The sequence below is a fragment of the Rhinolophus hipposideros genome (genome assembly GCF_964194185.1).
Source record: "Rhinolophus hipposideros genome assembly, chromosome: 20".
Taxonomy (NCBI): Eukaryota; Metazoa; Chordata; class Mammalia; order Chiroptera; family Rhinolophidae; genus Rhinolophus; species Rhinolophus hipposideros.
The window spans coordinates 13,017,123-13,034,908 of record NC_138066.1 but is presented as its reverse complement, the minus strand read 5'-3'; the positions used below and the strand labels follow the sequence as shown (position 1 = coordinate 13,034,908).

The 17,786-nt window shown below is 42.9% G+C and overlaps 1 protein-coding gene across 2 annotated transcripts in view; it reads right to left on the bottom strand.

Annotated features, from left to right (window-relative positions):
- ANKFY1 (ankyrin repeat and FYVE domain containing 1) overlaps positions 1-17,786 on the bottom strand; it is a 78,538-nt gene that overhangs the window by 11,248 nt on the left and 49,504 nt on the right. For both annotated transcript variants that reach the window (XM_081029455.1, XM_081029456.1), the window contains exons 8-19: positions 15,620-15,824; positions 14,143-14,211; positions 13,728-13,927; positions 9,772-9,869; positions 8,596-8,824; positions 7,530-7,628; positions 7,141-7,294; positions 6,369-6,537; positions 5,273-5,391; positions 4,474-4,630; positions 3,281-3,481; positions 1,662-1,838 (exon numbers count right to left, since the gene is read on the bottom strand). In XM_081029455.1, the coding sequence (XP_080885581.1) occupies positions 1,662-1,838; positions 3,281-3,481; positions 4,474-4,630; positions 5,273-5,391; positions 6,369-6,537; positions 7,141-7,294; positions 7,530-7,628; positions 8,596-8,824; positions 9,772-9,869; positions 13,728-13,927; positions 14,143-14,211; positions 15,620-15,824 (1,877 nt within the window). The remainder of the gene's footprint in view (positions 1-1,661; positions 1,839-3,280; positions 3,482-4,473; positions 4,631-5,272; positions 5,392-6,368; positions 6,538-7,140; positions 7,295-7,529; positions 7,629-8,595; positions 8,825-9,771; positions 9,870-13,727; positions 13,928-14,142; positions 14,212-15,619; positions 15,825-17,786) is intronic.

Here is a 17,786-nt window from a genome sequence, read left to right as displayed (position 1 = left end):
GTTAATCTTGGGGCAGGAATTCCTAGCTTAAATTTTCTCCTTTGTAAAATGTAAAATATTTCCTATATCCCTCTTGGTGGTTTTGTGAATTAAAAGGCAGCAAGTTCCTTGACATCAGTCTGGGTGATGATTTTTTAGATCTGACTCCAGAATCAAAGGCAACAAAAGTAAAAATAAACAAGTAGGACTATAAAAAAAGCTTCTGCACAGCAAAGGAAATCACCAATAAAATGAAAAGTCAACGTGCTGAATGGGAGAAAATATTTGCAAATCATATGTCTGATAAGGGGTTAAGATTCAAAATATATAAATAACTCCTACAACTGAATAGCAAAAAAAAAAAAATTTAAATTAAAAAAAAAATAAAAAATAGGCAGAGAATCTGAACAAACTTTTTTACAAAGAAGACCTAGATGGCCAGGAGGTACATGAAAAGGAGCTCAGTATCACTAATCTTCAGGGAAACTCAAATCAAAACCATAGTAAGATACCATCTCATACCTGTTAGAATGGCTATTATCAAAAAGACAAGAAATAGCAAGCATTGGTGAGGATGTGGAGAAAAGGGAACCCTGGTGCACTGTTGGTGGGAATGTAAACTGGTGCAGCCACTATGGAAAAATAGTATGAAGATGCCTCAAAAAATTAAAAATAGAACTATCATATGATCCAGCAATTCCACGTCTGGGCATTTATCCAAAGAAAATGAAAACACTAATTCAAAAAGATATATGCACCCCCATGTTCACTGCACTTATACACACCCAATGGAATACTATTTAGCCATTAAAAAAGAATGAAATCTTGCCATTTGTGACAACATGGATGACCCTTGAGGACATCGTGCTAAGTGAAATAAGTCAGCCAGAGAAAGACAAATACTGTACGACTATGATCTCACTTATATGTGGCATTTACAAACAAACAGAAAAACTCCAAGCTCATAGATACAGAGAATAGATGGATGGGTGCCAAGGAGAGGGGGGGGGTGCGCAAAATGGGTGAAGGGGATCAAAGGTACAAATTTTCAATTATAAAATAAATAAGTCACGAGGATGTAATGTACAGCATGATGGTTACAGTTGATAATACTACTGTATATCTGAAAGGGGCTAAGAGAGTAAATCTTAAAAGTCCTCATCACAAGAAAAAAAAATTTTGTAACTGTGGTGACAGATATTAATTAGACTTATTGTGGTGGTCATTTTGCAGTATATACAAATACTGAATCAAAATGTTGTATACCTGAAACTAATGTTCTATGTTAATTATACCTCAATGAAAAAAAAAAAAGACAGGAAGAGAGAGAGTAAAGAGAAGAGAGCGCACTCACTCGAACACAGCAGTTGGGTGCCTGACACAGAGAGGGCAGACCAGAAGCGGGTCTCCCTTCCCTAGGTGCTCCCACCTTGCCTCTCTCACCTAATCCTGCTTTCCCTCCAGGCCTCACTCCAGCACCTGGCTGCCCAGGCAGCCGCTGGGCACTTAGGATGTGCTGCCCACTGACACACCTGTTTTCTCCCATGTTTTAGTTTAGTTCCCCAAATTCACGCTGGCCGTTGATAATACCTGGCACACCAGGTTCGATGAGAGGTTCTGCACACACTCTACCCCATGCTTTGTCACCACGTTTCACGCAATAAAGTTTCGGCGACACTTACCAAATTGCGTACGATAATCTCTGAGCCTGCCTGGACAGCAAGGTGCAAAGGGGTCAGTTTGGAAGCGTCCTGGACTCTGGAATTCACGTTAGCCTGGACACTGATCAGGAACAGCACGCTTTCAATATCAGAGTTCTGAACTGCCACGTGAAGGAAATTCCGGCCCTTGTTATCCACCTAAGGCAACAAGTGGGAACCAAAATATTAGTGGGCTTCCTTGGGCAAGAATGTCTCCTGAGCATCTGCAAGCCTCACTCACCTGGAGAGGCCATGGTGTAGTCGTTCCCTCCGCTCCAGGAGCGCCCTCCAAAGAACAACACTAATGCCCCCCCACCCCAAACAGACCCATCCTACATATATTTGTGCACATGACCACGTGTATGGTTACATCCATGTGGTCAGGGAAAGGGAGCCACTGCACAGATTCAAACTGCTCTGGCACCTTCCTGCAGCAGGAGCTACACAATGTGGAAAGCCAAGAAAGAGACAGGGAAAGGAAGGCACCAGAATACTGGGATGCCTGGGAAAGGCAATGGGAGAGCCTAGCCTTGGGGCTACAGCAAGCACCCAGCATTCTAACACCGCAGCCGCAATGCCAGCCTGACCCTGAGCAGTCAAACAAATCTTCAGACTTTTCAGAACGGCTTCAGCTACAGGATAACAGTATGCATTGGGGGGTGGGAGGGAAGCCCACAGTACAGCGCAGACTGCTTAACTGATGTAAAGCACACAAATGCTCATGGACGTCAAACCACAGAGGATATCATAGTTACAAGAGCTATCATATCATTATGAGTGCTCAGTGAGAAGTGAAGGAGACACCAACATGCTACACACACACATACACACACACACACACACACAGCACATGCTGGTGGCACAGGCAATGTATCTGCAAAGGACTTTAATCCACAGTACGAGTTTCATACTCAACGGAGAGGAAATGTGAGATGGCTATGTCCATTCACGGACACTTTACACTACCTGATCAGTGTTGAGGTTAATACCTATACGATTCAGTCACCTTTACACAAATGCTAAAGAAACGATGTACAGAAGTCTGGAATACCAAGCAACAGTCTTCAACCATGTAGGTTTCATTTTGTTCAGCTCTCAAGTTTCCATTTTACCTTCGTAAAAGGCTGTTCAGAGATGTTGGCAGTGTTCTAAGTGCTGGACGGAGATTCAGGTGTGTGTAGGACTGATTGAACAAACTCATCCCAGCTCCTGCCTCAGCTCAGTTGCTACTGCCATTTCCCACAATCTGTTGTTGCAGGTTGACAGTTCACCATCCAGAAAGAACAGGACAACTGAGTTTGCTGAGATGAATGATAACAACTGAACTCCAAAACACTTAGAAAGTTGCGCCAACATCACACCAAAAGCTCCTCAACTTCAATTTCAATCCATCAGGTGGCTGACACACAGGGCAGAGCAAGGAAATCTCATCCAGCACTGACAGGACATCTGAATGGCCAAATTTTAAGTAAGAGTATACTTTCAAAACATGTCTTTATATAGAAGAAACCTGTTTAACTGGAGACGTATGTTTACTCTCCACGTAACAGGTTCTGCCACGCTTGGGATCCCATGGAGAGTGTTGGGCGTTGGCCACTTACTTGCTCAGCAGCCCCAGACTCTCGTTTTAGGATGGCCTCGGCTGCCTTGTTGTTCTTGTGAGTCATGGCGCAGGCAAAAGGGGTCAGCCCTTGTCTGTCTCGTACATTCAAGTGGATGTCAGGATGAGAAATTAACAACTGAATGATGACGCTGTGTTGGTTGCTGATGGCCACGTGGACAGGCGTTCTCCCTTCTGCATCCTAGGGGGACAAGGCACAGATTGCAACATCCCAATGAAAGATAAAACTCAGGAAAAATACGAAGGGGGATAACTTTTAAATCCAATTTCGTTCTGAGAATAAGTACTGCCACCCTGTGTTTGAAATCAGCTTTTAAAGAGGCCAAACAGAGACAGCCAAAAGTCACTCCCCATCACCCCACGCTCCAGTGACCAGGGCACAACACATTTGGTTCAGAAGATCTGCAGCTAACCTCCTCTCTAAGTCATACCGTGCCTTACCTGGCTACGGGGCAGCGTACACAAATCTTCACAGGCTAGAACATTGAAAAGCATCAAGGAACGTAACTCACGGACACTCAGTTGAGCCACTGGAATATTTTCCTTAACACTGTACAGATGCCCCTCAACTTACCAGGGGGCTACAACCCAATACATTCGTGGTCATTTGAAAATATTTTAAGTCGAAAATGCATTTAACACACTCAACCTAACGAATGTCATAGCTTAGCCTGGGCTACCTTAAATGTGCTCAGAACACTTACATTAGCTTACAACTGGGCAAAATCATCTAACACCAAGCCTATTTTATAATAAAGCGTTGAATATCTCATGTAATTTATTATGCATGTTGCTTTCACATCATCATGAAGTCGAAAAATCATTAAGTCGAGCTATCGTAAGTTAGGAACAATCTGTACTCGGCTTGAGAACTAATGCTCTATGGAAATCTGTAACTAACAGGGACAGGAGGCAAAGAAAAGTTGATTCAACAAAGATTCCTCATGCTGTCGGAAGGACAAAGAAGACAAGTCTTAACACAGAATCATTAACCTTCCCTGGCAGGATATATGACCCAGAGAAAGTCACTGCATCTGCCTGTCCCTTAGCCTCATTCATGGGAAAGCAGAGGACCAGGACCGAAGAACCTGCAAGGTCCCTTTGCCATAAGAGGAAATTTCTCTAATTCTAGGGTTACCATCTATCTCCCCAGAAAAGAGAACTTCTCCATACCTGTGCATTTACATTGGCACCAAACTCCAGAAGACACTGTACCGTCTCTTCCAGCCCCCAGGAGGCTGCCAAGTGCAAGGGCGTCTGTCCGTCTCTGGCTTCTTCCTCTCCTTCTCCATTCGCACCAGGTTGTCTGGGACTATTCACATCACTGCCACTGAAGAGAAGAGGGAAATGAAAGGAAGGCTTTGCTTGCCATGCCTTCCTAGCCTACGGGCATGCAGATCAATGTACGGTTTCATCCAATCCAACTAACAACAGGCTGCTGCCAGGGACTGCTGTCCTCGGTCCTTGGCCTCAAATACTGGTGTCTGGATTCCACTCCCATAGATTATTCTGCAGTTGGTCTGGGCATCAGAACTCTTTAAAGCTCCCCAGGAGATCTACAAGCATTTCAAGTTGGGAGAACCACTGCTCTAAAGGTTTCCTGAGCAACCTTATCTCCCACCCAGCCAGTTATGGCTCACGCGGGTTGGTGGGGTCCTGCAGAGGCCACGTGGTCTCTTTCCCCCCCCTGCCTCCTGGCTTTACTATGTGAACTGGTCCGATTTGACTATGGGAGCCTATACAGCTTCCAAAGCAGGAAGCTGGCTTAGCTTTTAGATTCCTTGATCTGGGCACACGTGCTCCTCTCCTCCTAAGTAAGTTAAGGCCTTTGGCTGACTCGATTTAACAGAGCAGTGACCCTCTAATAGCCTTAATTAGGAAAGTCAAGCCAACAACAAGACGATAACCAACCGCAGCCAGTTTGCACTGAGCTGAATAAGAAGATTTGAAGAGATACTTAGGCTTCTCGGACCTGCGAATAAGAAAGCAGGCGATGGACTCATTGTTCTCATCAATGGCTCTATGCAGGAGTGTTTGAAGACACCCGCTAGGCCCTGGACCCCAGCACGTGGCATCACAACCATGTCTGACCTGCGGAAAAACACAGGGCACTCAAAGACACTGCCAAGCAGAGGGGAGAATTTGTATCACCATCGCTGAGCTCTGTGCACATCATTAGATCCATTTTTCAGGCAAACACAGTTGATAATTAACTGGTAATTATTAATCTGTATCATTCATTAGGTTTACAAACACTGATTAAAATCTGCTCTGTGCAAGTACTTGCACTAGGTCCTGTGGGATGTGTCTGAGAAACATAAGACAGACACATGTAAGGTGTGTCCTCTAGAGCTGTGTTCTAGAAGGAACAGAAAACTCACACAGGTGCATGCACATATACACACACTCGTAAGTCCTCTGTAACACGTACCTGTAATTAACAGGTAACCTCAGTAACAACTGGGTAAAACCCCAGGTGCACAATGACTTAATGTCACATCTCGGGCCCTTCTCTTTTGGGGCCCTGTCTTCTGAACAAGGGAGACAAAGCTGAGATTTGGGGGTTTATCACTATGGTGAGAGGGAGGGCAGCCACATCAAATAAACCCACCACAGAAGAAGACTTCCTGGGGAAAAGCCTCAGCTCTCCCGCTTCTTGGTAGTTTTCTTGATAAAGACAGCCTAAAAAAATGCTGGCTGAGACTATGTTGAACTGCAAGTGTTTTTAACATGATTTCTTTTCTTTTTTTTTTTAAGTGTGTTTTTCCAGGACTCATCAGCTCCAACTCAAGTAGTTGTTTCAATCTAGTGGCGGAGGGCGCAGCTCAGTGGCCCATGTGGGGATCGAACCGGGAACCTTGTTGTTAAGAGCACCGCGCTCTAACCAACTGAGCCATCCGGCCGCCCCAACGTAACTTTCTACTGCTCGTCCTTCACTCAGTTTGTTACTTGGCAGATCACTTGCTTCCTGTGATTGCTATGTAGGCACCACCACGTAGGCACCAAATTCATCTCTGACACAAAATATCCCTGTGTGTAAACAGAGGCTAGAGTTGAGCTCATCTCACCAGAGTGGATGCGATGTCCTCCAGATTATTTGCCAATGCCAGCCACAGCGGGGGGTTCCCCTTCTCATCGGGCACAGACATGTCAGCTCCTCGGGTGCAGATGGCATCCACTACAAGCGGAAGCTGATTTCTGATGGCCAGCTGAAGGGCTGTCTCCCCATCCTGAGTCCTGTTAGGACATGCACACCAAAACCAACATTTGTAGCTGGAGCCAAATGATAAAGGGTGTCCTTCTGGGTATCCCAGAGACCATTATTCTCTCTATCCCTTAAACATACTTCACTCACATTCATTAATTTTTTTTCTGAGAAATTGAACCTGTCAATAGCATCTGTCCCTTCTGCCTTTTAAAAAAATACAGCCATGGCCTCCTGCGTCACCGAGAAGGAAACTGACCAACATCCTAGGAGCTGAAATCTTATAGGCAAACTGCTGCTTTTAACAGCATCTAAATAAAAGGCCACCCCAACTGCCCCTTTGACAAAACACTTCTTTCACCCACTCAGTCATTCAGGATCACCTGACATTGAAGACAAAGATAAATTCCTTTGAAAATACAAAAACAATAAATGTTTAAGTGTGTATTTTCCCCCCTCATGCCATTTTGATAGCTCAGTTGTTGCAATGCTCTTTGTATGAATATATTCAGTTACAGTCCTGCGCTTGTACTTTTTCAGAGTCACTGTTTCCCTTCCTTTGTTTAACAAGGAACAAAAAACATGTCCTACAAGCAAGACAGTGCTTCTGAACCGTCTGAGTGTGCCCAGCCTACCTGATGTTTATGTCCGCCTGGTGCTCCAGCAGGAAGAGCGCACTCTTGCTGTCTTGCCGCTGCATGGCCATGTGCAGCAGGGTCTGCCCGTCCGACATGGTGTCGTTGATGCAAGCGCCGGACCCCAGCAGCTGAGCTGCGATCGTGTGCATGCCTGGGAAACAAGCCGATTAGCGCACGCCCAGCTTTCCCCACTTCTTCGCCTTCTTACTACAACAAACACAGCACCCTCTCAACGTCAAAGCCAGCAGTTCCCACTGGGTATTACAGGCTTAACCCCAACAGAAAGGTTGTCTTACAACCCAGTGATTAGCTCCACGCCCTCCACAGCCCCCTCCCTTCTGGCAGATGTCTGTCTGCAGATGCCAATGGCCCTGTCACCACCTTACCCGTCCATAAGGCCAGGCCCAGCACAGTCTGGTCTCGGGAATCCTTGAGGCTGAAGTCCGGAATAATTTGCAAGTTGTTGGTGGCATGAAGAGCGTTAGCTAAATTTTTTAAAAGGGAAAGAACACTTTATTTCACCATCCCATGGGTCACATTTAAAGTATGTAAGAGAATAAGAGCCTCGTTTCAAACTGACTGGGTAAAATACAATCATTTCTTTACAAAGAGAAGTGATAAATCTCGTTGTACAGATTGGAAGTCCAGAAATCTGATATTCTGGAGCAAAGGTTATAGGGAAAATGAATTTATTTTTTAAAAATAATTTTCATTACATTTATTGGGGTGACCTTGGTGAGTAAGAACATGAATTTTTTTTAAGCTTAAAACATTGACTCTTCACAAAAGGAAACCAGACTCCACTATGAAAACACTCCTGAACTACCCGGTTATGGAAAAGAGGATGAAAACAATGCCCTGGCGATGTTTTCCTAAAACATAGTACCTACCACCTCACAATGCCTGTGAGGACCCAAAAAAGGCACATTCTACCCAAAAGCCCGCTTCCTTCCATTCCACAGCACACTGCTAAAACGTGCTGACAGCAACTGGGGTGCGGGCACGAGTGAAACAGGTTTTAGGACAGGAGAGAGAACGTGAGGATGGCCGTCTGAGGGAAGCAGGCCTCCCCACTGCGGGGGCTTCCCGGAGCCCCTCTGTCACAGTTCACCTGCCAGGGAGGCTCAGAGGCAGATGAGAGGCTTGCGAGGGAACTGCTGCAAGCAGGGTTCTCAGACAGTGCTCACACCACAGCAAAGCTTTGCTTGGCCTACACTGAAACGGCCCGGAAAACAGCCCCAAATAAGAGAGAAGTAGTCAGAGCTCCTAACACCTTAACCCAGGTGGAAAATGTACATAGGAGCCGGGGGCCAGACTATATGCTTATCTACTTTGACCTGAAAGGATTTTGGGGGGAAGACAAGTCACCAATGCCAGAAACACCAATGCCAGAACTACTCAAAAGCAATGTTCGAAGGTCAAAGTGATAGGCAGAAACTCCCAACTACCCACCTTTTTGCTCGAGGATGACAGACACCACATCTGGATGATTGTAGGCAATTGCCATGTGCAGCGGCGTCTGCAGGTAGACGCTGCCCACTGAGCTGCTCAGGGACGCAGCCTCCTTCGGCAAAGGCAGAGCTGCCTCCGTCTGCAGGTTTGGGTTGGCACCTTGCTGCAGGAGCTCTGCAGTGAGGTTAGCCAGGCCGCGGCGACAGGCTGTGTGCAACGGGGTTTCTCCCTGAACAGAAACAAACGGACCAGATCAGAGCACTTTCAGGCTGGCAGTGCCCTGCACACAGGAATAACGACAGTCTAAGCACTGCAACTCAGGTCCGTCCCCAGTGCCAGTCGCAGCCCTTGGCTCATCCTGTCACCAGCTGAGCTCCACGACTTCTGCCCATTCCCTCTGGTCTCCTCTCCTTCCCTTTCCCCTGGGCCATCATTCTCAGTTTCTTCAACGTCCTCCCAAGCACTCTCCAAACTCCCTGACTCCTCATCTTCTGCATTTCCAATGACCTTAACCACCCTTCACTTTGTATTTAAAATTATTTTGCTGATTATAAAAATAACATGTGACTATTACCAAACAACAGCAGAGGGCCTCTGAGTGTCCCAAAAATAAACACGTAGGAAATGGAAGCGCCTCCCAAGCACAGCCCGAGAGACAGAGTGCCCCTCACCTCTCCTTCCCCCACCGGCTCTAGCGCCTGCATCTCGAATTTTGATCAAGACCACCTTCCCCCACTTTTTAAAATTAGAAACACTCATAACTGGTATTACAGGTATTTGATTCAATATTCAAAAGCTACAAGAATATACAGTGAAAAGAAGTTTCCTCACGCCTTGCCCCCATCGCCCAACTATCCTCCCCTAAAGAAATCATTATTACCGCTTTCATGTTTCTCTCCTATGACAGAATATTCATAGAAAGACATCCACACACTGTATGTAAGTGTAGTTTAGGACCTGCTGTACCACAAATGCTTAGGAAATGGTTGCTGAATGAATCAACCAACCAATATTTGAGGATAAAAGCAACTTTATCACTCTGGGTTTTTAACCGTGTGCATGTATTACTTAGATAAAAATTGAAAAAAGAATCCATTCCATTCTTTCCTCTAAACTTGTCACTGCGTTTCTTCCATAGGTCACAACTGCTTCCCCTGGCTGCCCTGTCATACTTACCCACTTGTTTCTGTGGTTGACGTGGGCACCATTGGTTGCCAGGAAAAGAGCTGCTGCCTCATTTCCTGCTTCAGCTGCCCGCTGTAGTAAGCAATTTCCTAGGAGAAAATGGGCATATTCATTCGGCCATTTGCATAAAAATGAGGTCCTCTTCCACACTGCACCACACCCTGCCCTTGCCCACCACCTTTCACAGCTGAGAAGTCCACACCAGAAGTGAGTACCATTTAAGTCCACACAGGCAGGATGAGCCTGGGCGGAGCAAACACTTGGTCTGGAAGGCAGGACACATTCTTTCTTCCCTGGGTTTGCACTAGCCACTGCCCAGGATCAGAGGTAAGTTATATCTCCTTCCTGGGGCTAGATTAGGACAGTTTCTTAGCAGCAGTGCTACGGACTTTTGGGGCCAGATAATTCTTTGTTGGGAGGGGTCTGCCCTGTATACTGCACCATATTTAGCAGTATCCCTGGCTTCTGCCCACTAGATGCCAGTAGCACTCCCGACCTTGTTGTGACAATCAAAACTGTCTACAGATGATGCCACATGTCCCGAGGGATGGCGGTGGGGGCGGGGTGTCATCCATGTCTGAGAAACTCTGGGCTAGATGACCATTTTGAAGACATTGTGAGCTGAAGTTCTACCAGAAAATGTTCCTTAAATACTTCAGTTTTACTCCCAGGACCTTAAATATGTTGGCTCTTGGCTTAGAAATGTTTTGTTTAGCATTATCACTCTTTCTAAATAAAAGAAAAAATTTTTTTCTTCTTTTTCTCTTGAAATGGTTTAGCCCAGAGCAATGTTTCTATATTAAAATACATTTTCTTTTTGGATAAACACAAAATCTCATGTTTTATATCTATACTATTTGAAAACTCAAATTAAATACCAGGACTAAAAAAACAAGGTTAAAAAATGGGACAAAGCATTGCTTTGTTTTCATACCATTTTTCATTTTCTCTCAAAGAAAGTGATTCCACCCCTAGTTGAGAGTCATTCTAATTTAGAGACTCCCAATAAAAGTCCCATTTTCACTTCTGTCACCATTGCGGTGTACACACACATACATTATATACAGGTTTTCCCGCTATCTGAAAGCAGGGATTTCCTACAAACCCCCCCCCCTTTTTTTAAGGAGGGCACAGCTCACAGTGGCCCCTGTGGGGATTGAACTGGCAACATTGGTGTTACCAGCAGCAGGCTCTAACCAACTGAGCTAACCAGCCACCCCCCATGAAATCTTTTGTAAACTCAAATGGCCTACAGTGAAAAACCAATACCGTTAATTTATATGGAAAACATTTTAAGCATTCTCAGACCTCCAAAATAACCTACCAAGTCATCCCAAATAACACATAAATCCTAAAACACTAACACAGAGTAACAGCAGTGCCACTCTTCTGCCAGGGTACAGGCTGCCCCACTGCAACACAGAGGCTGAATGCTAATTTTGCTTTTTGCCTTTTTTCGTAAAAGTGAAAATCCTCTTTGGATTTCTTTCAGCAGCAAAACAGGTACCAATGTAGGTCTTTTGTGAAGGTGAAGTGGCGTAAGACAAACTTGAAAAGCGGGGGATACCTGTACCTCCCTAGAGAACAAAGAACCTGCGACTGCTAAAACATCATTGAAATGTTGGAAAACAGTGCTCTTAGGTAATTCGAGTACAATAAAAAATGGAACGAGGAAAAAGAATAATCCTGAACTTGAATAAACAACTCAAAGTATACAAAGTAAAACTGACAGAACTAGTAATAGAAATGGGTAAATTCATAATCACAGGGAAAATTTTTACTATGCCTCCAAGAAACCGACAGAGTAAGCAGTCCAAAAGTTAATAAATTAATGAGTAAGATTTAAATAGCATAATGAACAAGCTTGACTTAATGGACGTAAACAGAGAATGCTGCATCCTACAATGAAAGAATGCACATTCTTTTCACGTACATGTCAAAAACCGGATGTCTAATATTCAATCCTAAATGTCAAAGAACCAATCTCTTACATATCACACTCTTACATAATGTCATTAAATTAGAAATTGGTAAAACTATGGCAATAACCAACATACAGTTGTAAAAAGCAATTTAGTAACAATCTCACTTCCAGAGGGTCAAAAGTATAAAACACAGCTCTTCTTGTACTGCCTGTCCTGTAGCTTTTTACCACTGCCTTTAGCTTTTATGTCACCCAGAGGGATGATTTCATTTGATCTTTAATTATTAACTTCTTTCAAGGAAAGAGCTGTTTAATATCCATCTTTCTGTGGCCAATTCCCCTGGTCAGTGGCACATACCCGTGCTTTATACATTGCTAGTACTCAATACTGAATTACATGGAATCCCTCTCTTCCAAACACCCCCATGTTTTATTTAGTCAGATCAAAGAAATATTCACATTAAAACAGTGGTTCTCAGTGTGGTGTGAGGATTCCTGGGGGTACCTGAGAGTCTTTCAGAGGGCCCATGAGGTAAAACTGTTTTCATACCAATAGTTGATGTTATTTGCTTTTCCTCAGTGCATTGATATTTGCACTGATGGTGCAAAAGCAATGGTGGATCAAACTGGGGAGCCTTAATACAAGGCAGGGGCCCCGAAATATAATAGTAGTCCCTGTAATCTTCACCACCATGCACCCAGTCAAAAAAAGCCAGTTTCACTAAGAGAGTCCTTGATAAAGCAGTAAGAATTACTAGCTTTATTAAATCTCAACATTGAACGCAAATTTTAAAAATTCTGTGTGAGAAAATAAGAAGTATGCATACAGCCACATTTGCTGTGTAGCAAAGTGCAATAGTTGTCTCAAGGAAAACCACTTGTATCACTGTTTAAACTGCACGCTGAAATAGAAGCTTCTTGTATGAAACATCATTATTACTTGAAAGAAAGACTGATGAACAAACTACAGTATTCAAACTTGAGTACTTGTCAGACATTTTCTTGAAAATGAACAAAGTGAGCATGCCCCTTTAAGAAAAACAATTTGTACCAAATGATGAAATTTGATCTTGCAGGTGAAAATTAGAATTTGGAAAATTTTTATCTGCAACTGTAAGTTTGATAGCTTCTCAGTACTGAAAGACTTTTCTGATGAAATCAGAAGTGATACTAATAAACATGATTCTAAAATAAAATGAACATATGAAAGAGCTGTATAACTCAGTGGTTCAATGTCTTCCAAATGACTAAGGCATGATGTTACAAAATCATGCATGGAGAAAAGATCCATTCAAAGCACAAACGGACCACGGATTTTAATATAACGAAGTATAAAAAGTTCATTAATATGGTTTCAGATTCCACATTGCAACTAACCTTAAAGAAACTATTACTTGATGAATTTTGCCTGCTGTAGCATCAAAAAACTATATCCACAATTATCTGAAAAGGCTCTTAAAATACGCCTTCCTTTTCCAGATACATAATTGGGTGAGGGTATATTTTCTTCAGATACTTGAACCAAAACAACGTATCTCAAAAGCTTGACTATAGATGCAGATATAAGAAACCAGTCACTCTTCTGATAAAATTTTATTGTGAAAGTTATTCTTCATAAAAAATTTCATGTTAACATATAATGTGCTATTATAATTATTAATACATCTTTCCAAAATTTCTCAGTTTTAATTTTTAACATGGTAAATATCAGAGCTAGAATCCACCAAAATAAAAAGCTCTTTTGAGACATAATTTTTAAGAGGATAAAAGGGGTTCTGAATCCAAAAAGTCTGAAACTCACTGCATTAAATAAATGACAGTGTTTCAGCTTAAAAGGATATAACTCAGAGTCTGGCTAAATTTTTTGAAGCACAAGTTAAAGAAAAAAAAACTAACTTGGACCTTTACCACAGTTAAAGTTGGGAACACGTCACCCGGTGGCTAACCTGCTGGTAAAACACTGACATACTATTTCAGTGGAGCCTCCAGACTGAGCCCCAGCCCTTGTGGAGCCATGCTTTACCTGTTACCGTGTCAGGGGCATTGGTGTTGCTGCCACGTTGAATGAGTCTGGCTGCAAAGCTGTTTTCGTCAAACGAAGTCCCATTTACCACAGGCATATCTTCGAAAGGGTTTACAGACTGGTCGGATGACACAGTGATGTATTGCACTGCGAGCCACAATGCTGTGCTGCTCTCATGGTCTTTCAGTTCTAAGTCTAATCTGAAACAAGGAGCAACGTGAACAGCGAATTACCTTCTGCAGACACTGCACTGCCAACGGCCACATTCTCTCTTTATGCTTTCTGAATGATCATTTTAAAATTCTAGTTTTACTCATAAATTGTATAACACTAAAAGACATTTAAAAGAATTATTTTTCACTCACAATCCCACCCTCACAACTGCCTTTTCATTTCTCCATGTCTCCCTACGTACTGTTTACACTGCAGCAACTGATTGAACACGTATTCATTCCTGGCCATGATGGACAAGTGTAAAGGAGTCCTGCAGGATAAACAAGAAGAGGTATCAGTGAGGACAGGCCCCATTACTCACAGCAGGAGGCGACTGCCATCCTATGCAGAACCACCAGCCCCAAGAAATTCCACATTGCTACATCAGTGTCTTTTTCCACCCTGGCAAACAGTTTTCCAAAACCATCACCAAGTATCAAAGAATAAAAATGCGGTTGCTTATATGTTACCATTTATTCAGTGGCCAAAAGGACAAGTCAATAAAAGGAAGAGATGTAAAATATTTCCCATTAAATACTGACCCCTACTGATTGTGTATATACTCTCATGTTTTTAAACCAGCAGTTTCTACCATAGGTATGCATATTATCCCCTACAGTCCTCCACACTTCTGAAAAGAAGTATTTTTCTTCCCATAATTCTCTGTTACAGTCAAACACAGTCAGAGTGGCAACAGGTAGGAATTGATTCAAGTGGCATTTAACTGCTCTTCACTGCTTTTCTTTAGCACTCCAGTATCCTGAGAGACTGCCATTGCAGAGAACAGGGACCCCGGGGGCTGGCATCTACCTCAGAGGTACAGACCGCCAGAGTTTACTGATGAGGGCGGGAGAGCAACAGACAAAAATAAAAGGATGCAATTATTTTGAATAATAAAGTTATTACCACATGATATTGAGAGTTCATGGAGCTCCATCTTATTAAGTATTTTATCCATCACATGAAACTATTTTCCTATTCTGACAATTTATCAGAACTCTTGTTTTTTTGAGAGGGTTTTCGAAAGTATAAAATACTGAGCTGCTATGATGAAAAGTGAGTCCAACTTACTGTTGGTGATTCAGGCGGATTCACTCCCCTCTGCTGTCTCCTACACTGCTATCCCAAACACAAGCAATTCTTTCTTAGATTCTAAACCACAAAGAAACCTCCACTACACGTTTCTTGGCAGGGGCAAAAGGAACACGACAGCTGCTGTCAAATACACAAAGGGCTGTGCTACGGCAGACGACTGCACGCTGTGCCGACAGAAATATCTAACGTGGGAATATTTACAAGAAGATAGAAGTGGGTTTAATACAGAGAATTTCCCAACTATTAGAAATAATTAGTTGCTTTATCCAAGCAACTCTAACCAAGATGCTGGAAGAAGGTTACCTTGGAGGAGTTGGACTAGATGACCACTCTGAAGATGATAGAAATTGCTTAAAAATCTAAGGACCACAGTTACTCAAGATGGAGATGGTTTCCCCAAATGCCTCTAGCCTTAGCTGTGCCTCTCATTTGTGTAGCAAATCAATGTTTGTGATTTCAATAAAAATCAGATTGTATAATGCCAAACTAAAAGAACATGAAGGCCCTGTCTGCCGGTTACGTGCCACCATAAAATAACATTCTGGGAAGGGCGCGAAGAACAGTCTGTTTGCTCCCCAACTGACCTGCCCTTGCTGTCCTGCATGTTGGGGTTGGCACCAGCCTGCAGGAGGGCCTCTGCAATCTGTGCCATCGCAGACATCACATCTGCTGAGTGTTTCTTTGAACTGTACGACGCCACCAGGTGCAACGGTGTCTCCTGGGCACCCAATGTAGCAGCACTGACTAGGGCCCCGTTCTTAATGAGGAAGGTAGAAGCGAAGAGATCTCCTTCAAAAGAAATAACAGAAGAAATGGTCACATGTGACAACACCCAGGCCAAGCTATTCTGGCCAATGTTTCCTCAAAAAGTCACCAGTCAGTAACTGCAGACAAAGAAGAGGGACAACGGGGTGCGTCTGAAGTGGCACCTCTGGGGACACCAAAGTGGAAACTCATCATTGAGGTCATGCAGTTACATACTCAAATTCAAAAGGCTTCATTCAATTTCTGATTACCTGTTACCTGCCCTGTCCCCTCACCTTAGTTTCACTTCACTACTTAAATATACCAGGCTTCCATCCTTCAAAGGCCTCTTCTGGTCATCAACTCTCAAGAAGGGTTCCGAGATTTCGCCCCACACATTTATCTCCCCCTCTCACTGCCTCACCACAGTCCGTATCTAAGGAACCCCTCCCACAACCTGCTGTACTTGCACACAGGTTCCTGTTCAGAGTAAGACTGTGTCTAATTTATTTATTATTATTACAAAGGTCCTTTTTATTATCTCAATCTCATTACATACAAACATAAAGGTCTTAGCAAGAAGTTTACAACTGAATAGTTGAACAAAGAATCTGTACATATTACTAGTTACAAAAAAAATTCACATCGTAAATTAACTGGTAAAAACAAAACTTCTTTCTACGTCGCTTCCATTGCCTTAACTGATGGAGCCACCATGTTTCCCTGAAAATAAGACCTAACGGGAAATTAGCCCTAGCATGATTTTTCTGGATGATGTCCCCTGAACATAAGCCCTAATGCGTCTTTTGGAGCAAAAATTAATGTAAGACCTGGTCTTATTTTTGGGGAAACACGGTAGGTAGAAGAGTCTAACTAGGACTATCTACAAATACCAAAGTGAGAATGAATAATTACATAAAGTACAATAATTTCAACAGCCCAAACTTCCATTTTTGACTATTTGTATGAAGGGGAAAAAACTACTGTGATGTCTTGACAAAAGGCCAAGAGTTAAGTTTACATAAAGATATTAAAGGTATACAATTCTGAAGTTACTTTGTCATATGCCAGCAAACAAAAGCTGACTCTAGATTGGTTCTGTAAATACATGGTTAAATTCAGAACCAAGCAAACTGACAAGTGGCAATTTAACGTTAAAAATACTTGTGGAAAACCAGTTAAAAGTATGCTTGTCAAGTTAACTTGAAGCATGACAGGGATTAAGCAAAGAAGTCTGTTGTAAGATTAAAGTTCATTATTCCTTGGATTTAGTTCCAATTATAATTAAAACATGCAAAAAGTCACCATACATAAAATTAACATTTCTTAAGAAAATAAGGCAAGAATAACAATGCATCATAAGATAATAAACTAGGAACAGAGAAATCACCCAGTTATAAATGCACAATGCATGCCTGAGACATTCTGCCTAGTTGGGTGGAAGCAATTATTTCTTTCAGTGGCCTCCAGGTAGCACGAATTAGCTCATAACTGGGAAGTCTTTCGAATCAAACTCATCCGTCCCTTTGGTGGGTGGAGCAGAGAACATATCTAAATCATCCCAAGAGCTCATCTGGGATTCCGAGGTACTTTCTGTAGCTTCCGTCTCCATTTCACCAGGATAAGTTCCTTGCAAATCACATCCTTCTTTAGTTGGAAAATCCCCCAAATGCAGAGCAACCTCCTAGGTTGATTTGAGGGTCCCATGATCATTGACTGTACTTTTTAAATTTGTTGGAGGTCTTGTTGGGATGAACGCCAGGTTGTTAAAGGGGACTTGGAACTTCTTCTCGACTATATGGATCATCAACGACAGTGTTCTTTCCACTGCTGATCTGTTCTGTCTTTGCAGCAGGACAACCTTTGTCTGTTTCTGATTCTCTTCATACTGTAGATGCACACTCCCTTTGAACCACAACTTCCAGATAATGGTTTTCCTCTTGAACTCAACTTATGAGAAAGTTTCTTTTACATCTTGCAATATTATGTCATCTTCAACTATACTTC